Source organism: Anoplolepis gracilipes, chromosome 11 (genome assembly GCF_047496725.1).
Source record: "Anoplolepis gracilipes chromosome 11, ASM4749672v1, whole genome shotgun sequence".
NCBI classification, from domain to species: domain Eukaryota; kingdom Metazoa; phylum Arthropoda; class Insecta; order Hymenoptera; family Formicidae; genus Anoplolepis; species Anoplolepis gracilipes.
In genome coordinates, this window is record NC_132980.1 from 4,998,425 (window position 1) to 5,014,195 (window position 15,771).

A 15,771-nucleotide genomic window follows, 5' to 3' on the forward strand; every position below is an offset into this window, starting at 1 on the left:
TTCAAAATTTCGGTCTGTAATTTTTCCTCTTAAATCATCATAAAGTAAGCCACCTGCGCTAAACAGAAATTCAACATGCGTTGAGGATGGCACTGTTGTGTTATACTTTATGAACGCACGTTTTAATGGTATTGGATACTGTTGTATATTATCATAGTTATTACTAAATAGATAATTTTCGACCATCAAGGATACCGAATTGCTCAACTGTGTAATTGTTTTCTTTTTTTTGAATGAAAAAAAATCATCAACTGTATCAGCAAGATGACTCTTTATCTTCAGAAACATTGCAAAAAGATTGGACATGACTTTAACATCTCTGTAAGTTCCTTTTGGTCATCCGTCTTTTCCACCCAGTCTAATTTAAACTTCGGTATCAGTACTGCAGAAATCTTAAAATTCATATTATCGTAAGTATCGTGTGCTGGCTAGCCGTTGTAGCTACCGTCACGGTCGTAATTACTTTAGAATTTTTCGCGGAACATATGAATATCGTGTTAATTGGAGACGGTGCGGATTTTCGCGCCTGGCGCCCAAAAATTACCGTCATTGTAGAAAGAATTTCCGACTAATTAAGCGCTCGCGCCGAAGGTGTGCCGTAGGCCAGTCCACCGGCCAAATTGTATAAAGGAGCATACACGGTAATTCACCGAAAATATATACGGTCACAACACATATATATATTATACACATATTTATAACCAAACTTGACAATGATTTTATGTAATATACTTTTAAAACTATGAATAAATTTATGTAATATTAATATTCTCTCAGTGACTTCTAACCCCTCAAGCAGTCGAAAGATTGCACTTAGTCCTATCCCGCGTAATAAGGATTAATTTCCTTTACCAAAAAGGACCTTTCAACGAATGTCCAAAATAACGAGTAATAGCGATATTCATTATCATTGACTTATTTTTGGACCTGATAATTTGTTCGACTCGAAACCTACATCCCGCACGGTTTCGAGAGCTGGCTGTTACGCCCTTCCTTTTAACTCATCCTTCCCGAGTTTGGACGTAACAGACATTAATACAGCTGCTGTATTACAGGCACTATTACAATGGGAATTAGTTATGCCCAGCTTGAAGAGCTGTGTGCAGCCGTAAATATTCCATGCATATCCGAAACAACTTATGTCAAATACAGAGAGAATGTAGTTGACGATTTTCAAAAGACAGCCATTGAAAATATTAAAATGGCTGCCGAAGTTGAAAAACAGCTCGCTCTAGAAAAAAACGAAGTTATAAATGGTATTCCGTATATAACAGTAGTAACAGATGGTAGTTGAATGAAGAGATCGTACGACAACGCCTACGACTCTCTTTCCGGTATTGGAGCCATAATTGGTTACCGCACGGGAAAGATTCTCTTCGTCAGAATCCGTAATAAGTACTGCACATTATGTGATGTGGCAGAGCGTAAAGGTATTGAACCAAGAGCTCACAAAAACTTTGATCGCAACGCAAGCTCTAGAAGTATAGAAAGCGATGCGAGCGTGGAAGGTTTCAAATGTAGCCCCGAAATGCATGGACTGATTTACAAAACTATTGTTGCCGATGGTGACAGTAGTGTATATCAGGCCATTGTTGATAACAGACCATACAGTGAACATAATGTGATAGTAAAATAGAATGTATTCATCATTTGCTTCACAATTTATATAAAAAACTGAAAGCTGTGGTAGAGACGACTCAGCCAAAAACCATGCAGAGACAGCGTGGTTTTGTAAAATTGCAAAATGTTGTAGAGCACAACATTTTAAATATGCGTAAAGAAATAGAAAAGGCCGCCGAGCTACTGAGAAAAGAGGAACAAACACCTCAACATCATAAGACTATGGAATTACAAAAAGATATATTGAACATTCCTAGCCATGTTTTTGGCAAACATAAGCGATGCGAAGCACGCGGTCATATATGCAAAAAGAATGGTAATGAAACAACAAATTATGTACTATTTCTAAAAAAATACAGTCTGAATCAAAAAATAGAAGGTGCTATCAAATATTTCAGTGGTTATTCCGACAGCTTGTTGCTAAATTTAACCAATTGTATTTCGCGCCTCTTCCTCAAGATAACAAGTAGTACTCCTCAATTCCATGCCGAGGGCGCCACAATATTTAAAGCTAGAATAAAAAATACTTCTCCATCTAGGCGTTATCCCCATTCCATCGGGTCCAATACGTCATTCTTTGTTTTTGTGCCGAGGTGATCACATCGATAGATTGATAATGAGAAAGAGAAAGTACAGAGCGGATTCGGAGGATGAATTCAAGGAAAATAGATTAGTAAAGAAGATGAAACGACTGTTAAAGGATTTTAAAAGACATAAAGATCGGTTACAGAGAAAACGCTCAAGTAAGTATCAGGTCAGACGAACAAGCGGTAATAAATTTAGACCCCTTGAAGAAAAGGGGGGGGTATACATATGTATATCCGTTAGGAAAGAATAGGATATTAAAATATAATACTTTTTCGTCGCGTCATAGGTCTAACCTATTGACGAACCACAGGCTCTAACCTGTTGGCGAGATTTATCTCTGAGACGAAAAGTATTCACACTCGAAAAGAGTGATGAAGAAACGTTGCATTGTTTTTTCACAGTTTTGATAAACATTCGTCGCGTCATAGGCCTAACCTATTGACGAGCCACAGGCTCTAACCTGGGGACGAGATTTATCTCAAGACGAAAAATATTCACGCTCGAAAAGAGTGATGAATAAACATTGCATTATTTTCACTGGTTAAATAAACATTCGTCGCGTCATAGGCCCAGCCTATTGACGGGCCACAGGCTCTAACCTGTGAGCGAGCCTTGTCTCAGAGACGAAAGACACACATCTAATTATTAGATAATAAAGGGCAGTGTTTTTATACATAAATTAGTCATGTCTAAATTTAATCTTGTCGACTCACAGGCTCTAACCTGTGAGAGACTTTATTCCAAGATAAGAGGTATACTAAATACATTTTCTTGGCATATCTCGTAAGACATACGGTCTTATCATTTAATGAAGGTGGATCACCAACCTAATGTAAAAATAATCTTGAATTTTCGTATAAACTGAAAATGATTCTAAAAATAAGGTTATGGTTATTAGGTAGCCGTGAGATGGAATCAAAAGAGGTTGGTCGGAAACGATTGAGGTCGTTCAAGGAAACGAACTTAGAAGATCTGTCACAGAGCCCTTCTAGATCTCCACCTAGATCCTTACGAGATACATCACCTTCAATATACGGCGAGTTCAGTCAGGAACTGACAGAAGGCGAGGGTTTGACTTCAAATCATTCCCAGGATCCTCCTAATAACACTATCGCAACATCGGCGGAAAACACCATAAGAAATCAGCCAATAGTATCAGGTGTGGAGGCACCCTCTGAGATCCAGAAAACTGATATCCCGAGTCAGGAAGAAGGGACCATCGTTGAAGACCTGAATCTGGAGATCTTAGAGGCAATTGGCAAACGGGTTGCGGAAGATAGAGTACTAGCTCCAGCCATCCCAAAAAGCATTGCTGTTCGACTGGAGGATATTTTAAAGAAAGGATTACCAAAAGAGGAGAGAGAGAAGTTGCTCAAGGAGCATGTACCGCCAAAGAATTGTGTCTTGATTGATCCTCCAAAATTAAACGAGGAGATTAAGGTCTCAATAGGTGAAACATCAACAAAGCGTGACGATCGTATCATGATCAAACAAAAGAAGATCACGGCGTACCTAGCCTTGCTGGGTGGTGTTATTGTGGATGTCATTAATAACAAGCAAGATGAGAAATTATCGCTCTCACAAATTACTCTAGTAAAAAAACTTAGTGAGGCTGCACGATTATTGGCGGATTTACAGAGGGATGAAACCCTGACTCGTAGGAGTCTAATTTTAGCTGCAATTAGTAGCTCTCAAAAAGATACTCTAGAGGAAGCAAAAACCGATGAGTGGCTCTTTGGCCAGAAGTTGGGAGAAAGACTAAAAGCAGCAAAATCAATCGAACGATCCGGTAAGGAATTGAAGGCAAAACTGAAGAACACAAAGAGGCCAAAAAATTCGAAAGTTCCGCCTCGACGTCAGCCTTTCAAAGCCAGAATGTCAGGCGGGTACCGGAACAAGAATTACAGAAACCAGTTCAACAAGAAAGACTGGGGAAATCAGAGCGGGGGAGACCGCAACAACTCCCAGTCATAGACGTTAACGCAGAAGAAAACTTAAATTATGTAAGTAGTCCGGCTGGCAGGTTGAAACTGTACTTAGAGGAATGGAAAAAACTAACTTCTGATGTCAGGATTTTAGACTGGATAATAGGATACAAAATTCCTTTCGCTAAAACTGTGGTTCAAAATTCGACTCCTAGAGAACCGGCATGATCCTTAAAAGAAAAAACGCTAGTGAAAAATCACATCGAGAAGTTAATCTCAAAAGGGGCTGTTAGTAAGTGTCACGCACAGAAAGATCAGTTTTTATCTGGTATATTTTTAATACCTAAATCAGATGATTCAAGTAGGTTGATTCTCAATCTTAAAAGATTAAACGAATTTATCAAAACGGATCACTTTAAATTAGAAGACTATAAAGTAGCTTGTAAATTGATAAGCCCAAACTGGTTTATGGGAAAATTGGATCTCTAGGATGCTTATTACATGATTCCTATTGATGAAGAATTTAGAAAATATTTAAGATTTTCATTTGATAACAGCCTCTATGAGTTTAATTGCTTGCCTTTTGGTCTCAACACAGCGCCATATGTTTTCACAAAAATTATGAAACCGGTGATAAGTTATTTAAGAAATTTAGGGTTTCTATTAGTCATTTATCTTGATGATTTATTACTTTTAAGTAATACATATTCAGATTGTTTAAGAAATATTAAGGCATCTGTAGAGTTTTTAGAAAAGATTGGTTTTATTATAAATGAAGAAAAAAGTTGTAAAATTCCATCACAAACTTGTACTTTTCTGGGATTTATTCTAAATTCACGAAATATGACATTGGAGTTATCACAAGAAAAAAGACAAAAGCTCCAGAATCAAATTAAAATTTTCAAAAAATTAGATAAATGTAAAATTAGAGAATTTGCACAACTGATAGGATCCTTAGTGTCTTGTTGCCCTGCTATCAAATACAGTTGGGCACACGTAAAGAATCTCGAGAGAGAAAAATACTTGGAGCTTTTGAGAACAAAGGGCAATTATGAAGCAGTAATGCATTTAGCTCGAGATTTACAAAGTGATTTTGCTTGGTGGGAATTAAACGTTTTGCATAGAAATTCAAGCTTGGCTAGTCGAAGTTTTAGGTTCGAAATTTTCTTAGACGCCTCCCTCACTGGTTGGGGGATTTCATGTGGTACTAATAGAACACATGGATTGTGGAATGAATCCGAAAGGTTACACCATATCAATTATTTAGAACTTTTGTCGGCATTTTTTGGACTCAAATGTTTTGCCAAAGATCTTAGGAATTGTGACATTCTATTAAGAATTGACAACACCACTGCAATTGCTTATATAAATCGTATGGGTGGTGTAAGATTTAAAAAGCTTAGCGATCTTGCTAAAACCATTTGGAAATGGTGTGAAGAACGTGAACTATTCATTTTTGCGTCTTATATTTCATCAAAAGATAATGCAGTAGCGGATTTTGAATCCAGAAGATTGGATAAAGAAACAGAGTTCGAAATATCTGATGTAGCTTTTCGGAAGATCGTTAAAAGATTAGGTAATCCTGACATAGATTTGTTTGCATCAAGAATAAATAATAAATGTAAAGATTATGTATCTTGGACGAAAGACCCAGGCTCTATAGCAGTAGATGCATTTACCTTAAATTGGAAAAATTTTTTCTTTTATGCTTTTCCACCATTTATCTTAATTGCTAAAGTTTTACAAAAGATTAAAGCGGAAGAAGCGGAAGGTATAGTGGTAGTATCACATTGGCCAGCTCAACCATGGTTTCCGTTATATTTCTCGATGCAAAAATCAGATATTTTGATTTTTAAACCCGACAGTAACACCTTGCTTTCACCTGATAGGGAACCACATCCTCTTTGGAAGTCGCTTACCCTGGTGGCCGGGCTATTATCAGGAAAACCTTCTTGCTAAAAGGTATTCCCGAGAAATCCGTGAAAATCACTATGTCCTCCTTAGCGAATCTTCCTTAAAGCAATACGATTGCTCCTTGAAGAAATGGTGGAGATATTGCAAGGAAAAGAATAAATACTTTTATGAAACAGAAATTACGGATATTATAAAGTTCCTTACTGAAGAATTCAATAAAGGAGCGTCTTACGGATCTCTCAATAATATGAGATCAGCCATTTCACTCATTTTAGGTCCAGAAGTAGGGCAAAATGAGTTAATAAAGAGATTTTTTAAAGGGCTATTTAGATTGAAACCTCCAAAACCGAAATATGAATCTACTTGGAATTCTAGATTATTTAAAAAATTTTAAGAATAAGGACTTAGCGTTAGAAATTTTAAGTAAGAAACTAATAACATTATTGGCTTTAGTTACTGGGCAAAGAATTCAAACCTTGTCCTTGATTAATATCGAGAATATAGTGATCAAGGAAAGGTTAATAGAGATTAAAATTCCTGAGAGGATCAAAACCTCTAGACCAGGTAAAACTCAACCAGTGTTAAATTTGCCCTTTTACAAAGAAAATTCGAATATTTGTCCAGCAAATACACTTTTAAGTTATATAGAAAGGACCAAAGATTTTAGGAATAACATAACTGTCTTGTTTATTTCGTTTAAAAAACTTTTTAAGGTAGCTTCAAAACAAACTCTTAGTCGATGGGTTAAAGATATTTTGTATGAAAGTGGTGTTGACACTGATATTTTTTCCGCGCATAGCACCAGACATACGTCGACATCTGCTGCAAAACGCAAAGGCATTAATTTCGACATAATTAGGAAGTCGGCAGGTTGGACAAAAAATTCAACGACCTTCACAAGATTTTACGATAGACCCATCGTCCAAGATTTGAGAACTTCTGGGCAAGCAATATTAGATATGTAAGAAAAGTTAGAGCGGAAATTAAGAACGTTTTAATTTGATTAATTTTCCTTTCCGCACTTATAACTGCATTTAATTTTACAATAAATAATTGTATAATATAATTTTAACTTTATTTTTATATAATTTTATAGCCGTAGCCAACTTTAAACATCTACTTGTTATCTTGAGGAAGAGGCGCGAAATACAATTTAATGATTAAACGAACTTACCTGTAAGTGAAGTTCTATCATAATTGTATGAAGCGCCTCTTCCGAAAGATGAGTCCCTCCCTAAACCCATGTTTGATTAATTCAAACCCCGTAGAACTTATTAGGCTACGACTATGGATCTTTCAAAGGAATGACGTATTGGGCCCGATGGAATGAGGATAACGCCTAGATGGAGAAGTATTTTTTATTCTAGCTTTAAATATTGTGGCGCCCTCGGCATGGAATTGAGGAGTACTACTTGTTATCTTTCGGAAGAGGCGCTTCATACAATTATGATAGAACTTCACTTACAGGTAAGTTCGTTTAATCATTAAATTATATTAATGATACGTAATTCGACTTTCATGTATATTTAGTACATCTCTTATATCAGATTTTGATTTATTTACATTGTAGCAAATGCTTTGGCAAGAAAGAGGCTCCGCCTTTTTCTCTGCATCTGCAACCTTATCCCGAAAATTCTAATACTGGATTATATTATATATTATTAAATTCTCGTTTTGTGTAGAAAATTTAAAATCCATGTAAAACTGCACATTATAAACAGTATTTCGTATTCAAAATGTCAAAAAATATAAATTTGCTTGCTTTTTAACATTTTTTCATATTTATGTATTTCTTTATAAATTAATGAATCACTTTGCAAACTATGTATTTTTTATATTATATTATTTATTAATATTGCGACCCAGAGTAACTCGCAGATGTAAACAACACGCACTGTTAATATAACTGATAGTCATAAGACTGTGTAAAAATACGTCAGCATAAATGTCATCGCAATTGTACGTTAATATGTATATATGTATGTATAGGAAATATAAAAAATATTGAAAAATTGCTTGACTTTTGAGTTGCAAATAAGCTTTTTAATATATATTTTTTGATTGAAAGGAAGCTATTTACAAAATTTGCGTTAAATCGAAGCATCATTTTCGGAAAGACAACCAAGAAAAAGTAATTCTAATAACAGTGTGTACAAAAAAATGTCGAATAATGTCTGTTTTTTAAAACATCTTTTTTTAATACAATGTAATGTATCAAAGTATTCAGAAACTATGGTAGCATCGACATTTCGATATATAAAATTTTTATCTATAAATAAAATAAGAAAAATCTGCCATAAATTGATGTATATATGTATGTAACTTGAAACTACTTATTAATATTCAAAAAAATGTGTGGTGTGTGTATGTATTTCACGTGTATTAATTATTGATATTTTTTTATTTAAAAAGGTTTTCTTAAATTTTGATATTAATTTGATGATCTCATTTTGCGAGTACAAAAATTACTTTGATTAAATTTTGATTATATTAATCGGTGATTAATTGTACGTAATAAAATTAGTTGACGTAATTCAATTGTTTACAATAATAAAAATTCAATTCTTTTTATATTAAAAATATTAAGTATTTTATTACTGGTTAAGTGAAAAAGTTAAAATGTTATCCACCATCTTATGTCCCCCTAGAAACCATACAACTTTTGTCTGAAACATTTTTTCGAATTTTCCATATTTTTCGAGATATTTCACTGGAGGAATTAAAATGGAACACCCTGTATACATATATATATATATGACCAATCACAATAAAGGAATCTTTATTCTTTCTTCTAATTGATTAGTCAAATCCTTAGAAGCATTTCTGACTAAAAAGGAAATACATCCAGTCTGGAACAATTGTAAAAGAAGATACAGACTTATGCACAATGCTAGATACAGACAATAGGAACAAGGATAACAGAGGCAAGAAAAAAAGAAAAAGATTATCTTTCTCTTTCTTGTTTGTATTATTCCCTGTTCCTATTGCCTGTTACTTGATATTGTGGAAGGGCTATGAAAGTTACTGCAGAACCGTTGCAACAGTGTTAGTACACTCTGTAAGCTACAATAAACTATTTGAGCTCACGTATAAGTTATATAACGAAATTAGTGATATAAAATTAGATAAAAATCAATAAATAAACTACGTTGTGTTTTGTTAAATTTTTTTTCAATGGCGATAACACGCTTGCCCGACAAGTGATTAAACTCATTCTAGAAGATGAAAACGTTAGCATTGAGGATGCTTTAAGTTTTAGTTCCACATGTAAAAGATTCCAGAAGATACTGACAAAGAAGTTTTGGGAAAAGAAATTTTATCAGGGGTATGTCTTTTTATTTAAAATTTTTTATAATAATATTTTTTATTTTATTATATATAATATTATATTTATAAAATATATATAAAATTATATATAATATTAATATATTTTATATTAATATTAATTTTACATTTAGTTGATGTTTTATTCAATAGATCGTTTTTAATTTACAAAGAGAGTTTTAATGCGTGAAAATTTTTAGAATATTTATTAAATAAATTAGATCGCTCGAGACAACATAAGTACAGAAGTGAGTTGATCATATTTTGATAATTTTATAAATTTTAAAATAAAATTTTGTATTATTTGCGATTAATTATACAAAAGAATCCTATACATAAAAATTATTATCAATAGATTATTATCAAAATATCTCGGGCGATCTAATTTTTTAAATAAATATTTTATTAATTTATTACACAGAACTTTTTGTAAAACTATTGTAGAACTCTTAAACTTTTAAAATTTAATAAGAAAAATTTAAAAAATCGTCAGAGAACAAAGTGAGGCGCAATAACTTGGTTGGTTTTAAGCTTTTTTTTATTTAATGGTCAGTACTATTTTAGTTTAATCTATAAAAAACTGTAAAGCTTGCTGCACATGATTTCTGATTTGCATTATAATTGACCAATAATAATTTCGGTTAAAAAAATTGTCAAATTATCGATGCTTGGAATGCGATCCAGCACGAAAAAGCATCGTGTGCCATAAGCTTAAAATTATTAAAAATAAAGCCAGAACTCTCAACAATTAAAAAATTTCCACGAAGATGCCAGCGTCACACACCAGTTATTGTACCTTTTTCAAACATATTTCTTAAAATTATATTTATTCTGTTTATTTAAGCATTATATAGTAACATTAACTTATTAAAAATTGAAAATAAGTTGGTAGAGAAAAATGTATCAATAAGGTTAGGTATAAAAAGAAATAAATTTTTATTACTCTTTTAATTTTACATAACAAATATATTATGTTAATATTTTCAACAAATAAGATTCATGACGTCTACTTTATGTCAATAATAATTAAGTGTAATTTATTAAACATTTTGAGACGTTAAGTTAATTTTAAATAAAATAAATACTGATTTTGATTCAAGTTTAATATTAATTTTAATTAAGTTGTATAAATAATTTTAAAAGCTTAATTTACATTAATAATATTTTAATAATACATTGTATAAGTAATATTTTACTTTAGCAATACATTTTTTAATATGTGTGTGTTACTATCTATTACTATTGTGATTATTTACAATTTGGTTAATCTTTATCTTTATTTAATAAAAAAATAATGTTATATTTATAATGTTTTTAATTTGTCACAAATATTAATATAATTAAAAAATTCATATTTGTGGTTTATAGAAAGTATATTGTTTATAGTTTATTGCTGATAATGTGATATTGAATAATATTTGAAATTTTTTTATTTAAATGTTAGGTGTCCTTCTGTGAAATATAAGTATAATACAGAGAAACAGAAGAAACTTTTTGACAATTTAGATTTTAAACAACAAATTAAAGCAGGTTTAAAATATAGCAAAAAAATACAGCATTATGTGTCTTTAATGGTAGAAAATGGCTTATGGCTTGATGAGAAAGAAGAATTGGAATGTCTTCTGCGTTCCATAGCCGAAAATCCGAAATCTCTGATTTACTATTTTGTTGTAGATAAGTTAAATAGAATCGTTTCTACACAATCGTTACGGTAAAAATCAATAAATTAAATATTAGTATTATGAATATTAATGCAATTGTACATTCTGAATGTGTAAATATATTTTAGAGAACCCGGTTGCAATTTAACAAGTGCATTTAACTTTGGCATAATTATTCGATGTCTAAAACAATATCGATTAAGACATAAGCGAAACAAATTTATAAATATGCCAGAAAAACAGCAGGTTTTAAAACGGCTACTTACTCTTACAGTACAATATGTTACACCACAAATATCTTTCCTTATAAAAACGTGTTTAGATAGTATTACAAAAGAAGTATTATTTCTCCTTAAAGCGAAATATCCTGCGCATTCAATATTCTCGACATCTTCTGATCAATTATCTGATTGGAAAAACAATAATATCAACGACAATTTCTGGGATGAGACAGAAGCAAGGCAAATTATAAATATTCTTCAGAAATTTTTTTCTGAATTGAATCATGATAAATTAAAGCAACTATTGAGAACAGAATATCTAAATGAATCGAAAATATTTTGGGTAAGTTATTTTAAATTATGTTAAATTATGGTTATAGTTGTTGCGCTGTGAGAACATAACTGTGTTTTATATCTTACAAAAAAATAAGTTCAATAAAACTTTATTAACATAATTTATATATTGATACAGCTTTTAACAAATTTTGGAGAGAATCTACTACTTTTTATATATCACAGTGTAGCCAGAAGGCTTGGCATACGATGCGTTCTACTAGTAGATTCAGTTGAAATAACAAATAAGATAGGTAATATAATTGTATGGAAACCAAAATAGTAAGTATAACTTTAAGTAAAAAATTTTTTAATCTTTCCAAAATATTGGTACAAATTGTTTTACTAATAATCAACAAACTCAAAGAGTTTTATTATCTATTTAGTAAATTTTGATATGTTTTCCACTAATGACATATGTCATAACGGAAATTTCAATTTATACATTTGATCCAGAACATCTTGCGTAATTCTCGCAATTGTTTCTATGATTCTATTTCTAAGAAGACATAAATTTATTTTTACAACATTTTTGACATCCCCGTTGAAAAGAGGATTTATGGCCGCCAACTATAAGACACAATTAATTTTTCTCAACGATGAATTTAGGTTTAGAAAGTTCTTTCAGGAAAAACAATTGCAAGAATTACGTCAGATGTTCTGAATTTAGATAAAATATGAAGAGTATTAAAATTACGTAAATTACATGACGCGGTTAACAGGACATGTAAAAATTTACTATATAAAAAAACTGTTCGAATTATTAATTATTACACAAATATTTAATATCAATAATAAATAAATTTTTATAAATAATATCAATACACAGTTTGAATTATTTATAAAAATTGACTAAAACTGAAATAATCGGACATTTTATATATGTATGTACGTATATATATGTGAGATATAATGGAGAGAAAGATGTTATTAACTAAGAGAAGGATTTATTGAGGATATAGTATAATGGTGTAGGCACAGAATGACGGCTGGATACAGACTGTCCTGTGTGTGTGTGATTCATCGTACTTTCTCAATATTTTATCTGTTATAAACAATGCTAGATACTCGCACCATATGATCTAGCCGCTATCGCCTAGAACGTCGCAACAGTAAGCGCGCACATAAAACTTATCTTCTAACAACAATGCTCTGAGGAATACAGTAAATGTAATGCATTTTTAATCTTACATATACATACGTATAATTTTTTATTATTTTCAGTAATACAGAAAATTTAAATAACGCAGAGTGTTTTGTGATAGTCAATGATTTTGATTTTTATAAATTTATCGAAGGGAGGTATAACTCTTTACATAATTGTCTATTTAGGACTCTATTTAGTTATGAAAAGGTTGGTAATTTTTTATACATTGTAATTTTTATATATAGCCTTAAACTTTAATTAACAAAAATAACAATTAATTATAAATGTTAATCTAAATGATATTTTAAGTCCATGACTAAAGGAAATAATTTTAGAATTTGTCATGCAAAAATTATGAAGAAACTACAATTTTTAATTTTTTTTATGTAACTATAATGTTTAAATTATTTCTATGTATAATTTTTATGTCGCGATTTGAACTATGTTTGTAATTTCTTATAAATTAATGTAGAAAATTATAAATATTAGAATTTTTACGAATTTACTTTTACTTATTATAATACTCATAAAAATATTCGTGAAAAGTTGTAGAAACGTGTAAAAATTTTGTAAATATTTTTTGAAACTTATTACAATTTCATTCAACCATGAATTCCTAATTTTTACAATTTATAATTTGTTGATAAAAATTTTTTATAAAAATACGTGAATTGTTGTAAAATTATTTTCACCAAGTGAGTCAATACATTTTATAAACAATAAGTAATAAACATATGTTTTTCTAGATAATAAACTGGACGATAAAAAGTTATATTAGTGAACAAATGCTTGTTTTCGAAAATTACTTATGGGAATTAGAAATTATAAGAAAAATAATAAATAATGAAGATGTTGATATTTTAGCACCAATAAAGGTAATTTATCGCACATCACATAATGTAAACCGTAATAATATAATAATATGTAAAATAATTATGCAAATTATAATTATCTACACTTTGCTAAAAAAAGCGATTCACTAGAAAAATAAGAAAAATTTATAAAACTTCAAATGTTTATAACATAGTTAATAATCATCTCATGCAATCGGTATTAAAAGTTTTTTTAAAATACAGATGTTTACCTTGATTTTAATTACCTTGTTACAATAATTATTAACTGTGTTATAAGCATTTGAAATTTCATAACTTTTTTTAAATTTTTCTAGTATACTGCTCCTTTATTGGCGGAGTATATAACTTGAGTCATTACATTAATTAGTTTAGAAACACCTCAACAAAATATATCAATTATATTCTGCTATTACATTTTCCACATACATGCACCCATACACGCATACGCACGCATATACACACGCATATGTACGCAGGTTAGAGCCGACATGGTAAGAAGGATACCAAAAATAAGAAGTAAAAAAATCAAATTTGCGATTGGTATGATCGTAAAACATGATGATATAAGGCCCTGGCGTGGAAGGGTTGTAAAAACTCATATTGGCGTGATAATAGGTTGGCATTTTAAGTGTAAAGGTGAATTTGTGGAAGAATCATTGAGTTCTATAGCTCCACATTTCTTCGAATGCTATAAAAACTTTCTAATGTCGCTCTGTGAGTCCACTTGTTTACGAATGTATAAATGTAGACACTTTAATCAAGTCCATTACATAATTCTCATCAATGGAAATAAAATATGTTACGTGCAACAGGGTACGAATATTAGTAGCATTCTTATGTATTATATATATTCTATTATTTTTGATTCGTACAATATAAAACATATTTTTTTTATGTTAGATGACATATCGATATGTCCACCACAGCGGATTGATAATGTAGAGATAGGACGATATTTTTCTAGATTTAAAGGCACTCATTACGTACCAAATGAAAGTCTGGCAGAAGATTATCCAGAAGATGGTCTTGCAATTCTCAACATACTTTCCAATACTAATTAATATTATCATAAAATGTACAAGTTGTAATAAAAATATTAATGATATAAAAATACTATAGTGCATAGATGTATTTTAATATTAAAATTTTTTACTATAACATTAGTTATTATAGAGATTATTAGAGATTTTAAAATTTACCGTTTTATGGTTTCGCCATAATTCTATATTCTAAAGATATTTTATTATTCGTAATACAATCTTAATATCTTTTTGAATTTTAAAATCTCTAATAATCTCTATAATAATTAATATTATAGAAAAAAATTTTAATATTAAAATACGTCTATGCACTATAATATTTTTATATAATTAATATTTTGGTAAATATGTATATTATAGGGGACCCCTCGACGATGACCATGACCTTGACACATGTTGTCAAGATCGAGGTCATCGGCGAGGGGTCCCCTAATATACAAATTTACCCATAAAACTTCGGGAGCGTGTAGAGGACCGAAAAACTAAGATAAAAAATCCTTTACAGATTTACTCGTTGCAGTTAATGCTAGATGTAAGGCTTGCATTGTTGCAAGAGGGCAGCATTTTGAACAATATCTGCATTAAATAGATGATAACATGAATAAAATGTAAATAAAAAAGTAAAAAAACGAAAATTTATTTTGTTTCTTTTTTTGCGATTTTCTTTAAAATGGAGCAAAAATATCTTTTCTTTAATACAATGTAATGTACTAAATTATTCAGAAACTATAATAGCATCGACATTTCGATATTTAGAATTTTTATCTACAAATAAAATGAGAAAAATCTGTCATTAACTTGTATGTATAACTTGAAATATCTTATAAATATTTTTAAAAATATGTGATGTGTATATGCATTTCCATGTGTGTGTAAAAATTTTGATATTAATTTGATGATCTCATTTTCCGAGTACAAAAATTACTTTGATTAAATTTTGATTATATTAATCGATAATTATTTTTATGAAATAAAAGTAGTTGACGTAATTCAATTTTTTAAAATAAAAAATTAATAATTCTATTTATATTAATAATTCTAAGTATTTTATTACTATAAAAGTTAATCAAAAGTTTGTCGCCTTAAAATTTTTATCAAATTATAATTATTACAATCAGTATTTATTATAAAATTTTTATTGCTA

At 30.3% G+C, this 15,771-nt stretch overlaps 2 protein-coding genes across 2 annotated transcripts; both read left to right on the top strand.

Moving 5' to 3' along the window:
• Positions 1–4,630: 4,630 nt before the first annotated feature.
• On the top strand, positions 4,631–6,441 carry LOC140670845 (uncharacterized). Its single transcript, XM_072901630.1, has 2 exons — positions 4,631–5,709; positions 6,023–6,441. The coding sequence occupies exons 1-2, from the start codon at positions 4,635–4,637 to the stop codon at positions 6,439–6,441; spliced, it is 1,494 nt and encodes a 497-aa protein (XP_072757731.1). The 5' UTR covers positions 4,631–4,634.
• Positions 6,442–11,260: 4,819 nt separating this feature from the next.
• LOC140670846 (uncharacterized) lies at positions 11,261–14,648 on the top strand. Its single transcript, XM_072901631.1, has 6 exons — positions 11,261–11,596; positions 11,726–11,868; positions 12,811–12,940; positions 13,480–13,608; positions 14,064–14,400; positions 14,488–14,648. The coding sequence occupies exons 1-6, from the start codon at positions 11,261–11,263 to the stop codon at positions 14,646–14,648; spliced, it is 1,236 nt and encodes a 411-aa protein (XP_072757732.1).
• Positions 14,649–15,771: the final 1,123 nt, after the last annotated feature.

Coding starts and splice junctions, on each gene's coding strand:
- LOC140670845 (XM_072901630.1), top strand. CDS start 4,635: ATGATTCCTATTGATGAAGAATTTAGAAAATATTTAAGATTTTCATTT. Junction 5,710..6,022: donor GAAGATCGTTAAAAGATTAG/GTAATCCTGACA, acceptor TTCACCTGATAG/GGAACCACATCCTCTTTGGA.
- LOC140670846 (XM_072901631.1), top strand. CDS start 11,261: ATGCCAGAAAAACAGCAGGTTTTAAAACGGCTACTTACTCTTACAGTA. Junction 11,869..12,810: donor ATTGTATGGAAACCAAAATA/GTAAGTATAACT, acceptor TATTATTTTCAG/TAATACAGAAAATTTAAATA. Junction 13,609..14,063: donor ATATTTTAGCACCAATAAAG/GTAATTTATCGC, acceptor ATATGTACGCAG/GTTAGAGCCGACATGGTAAG.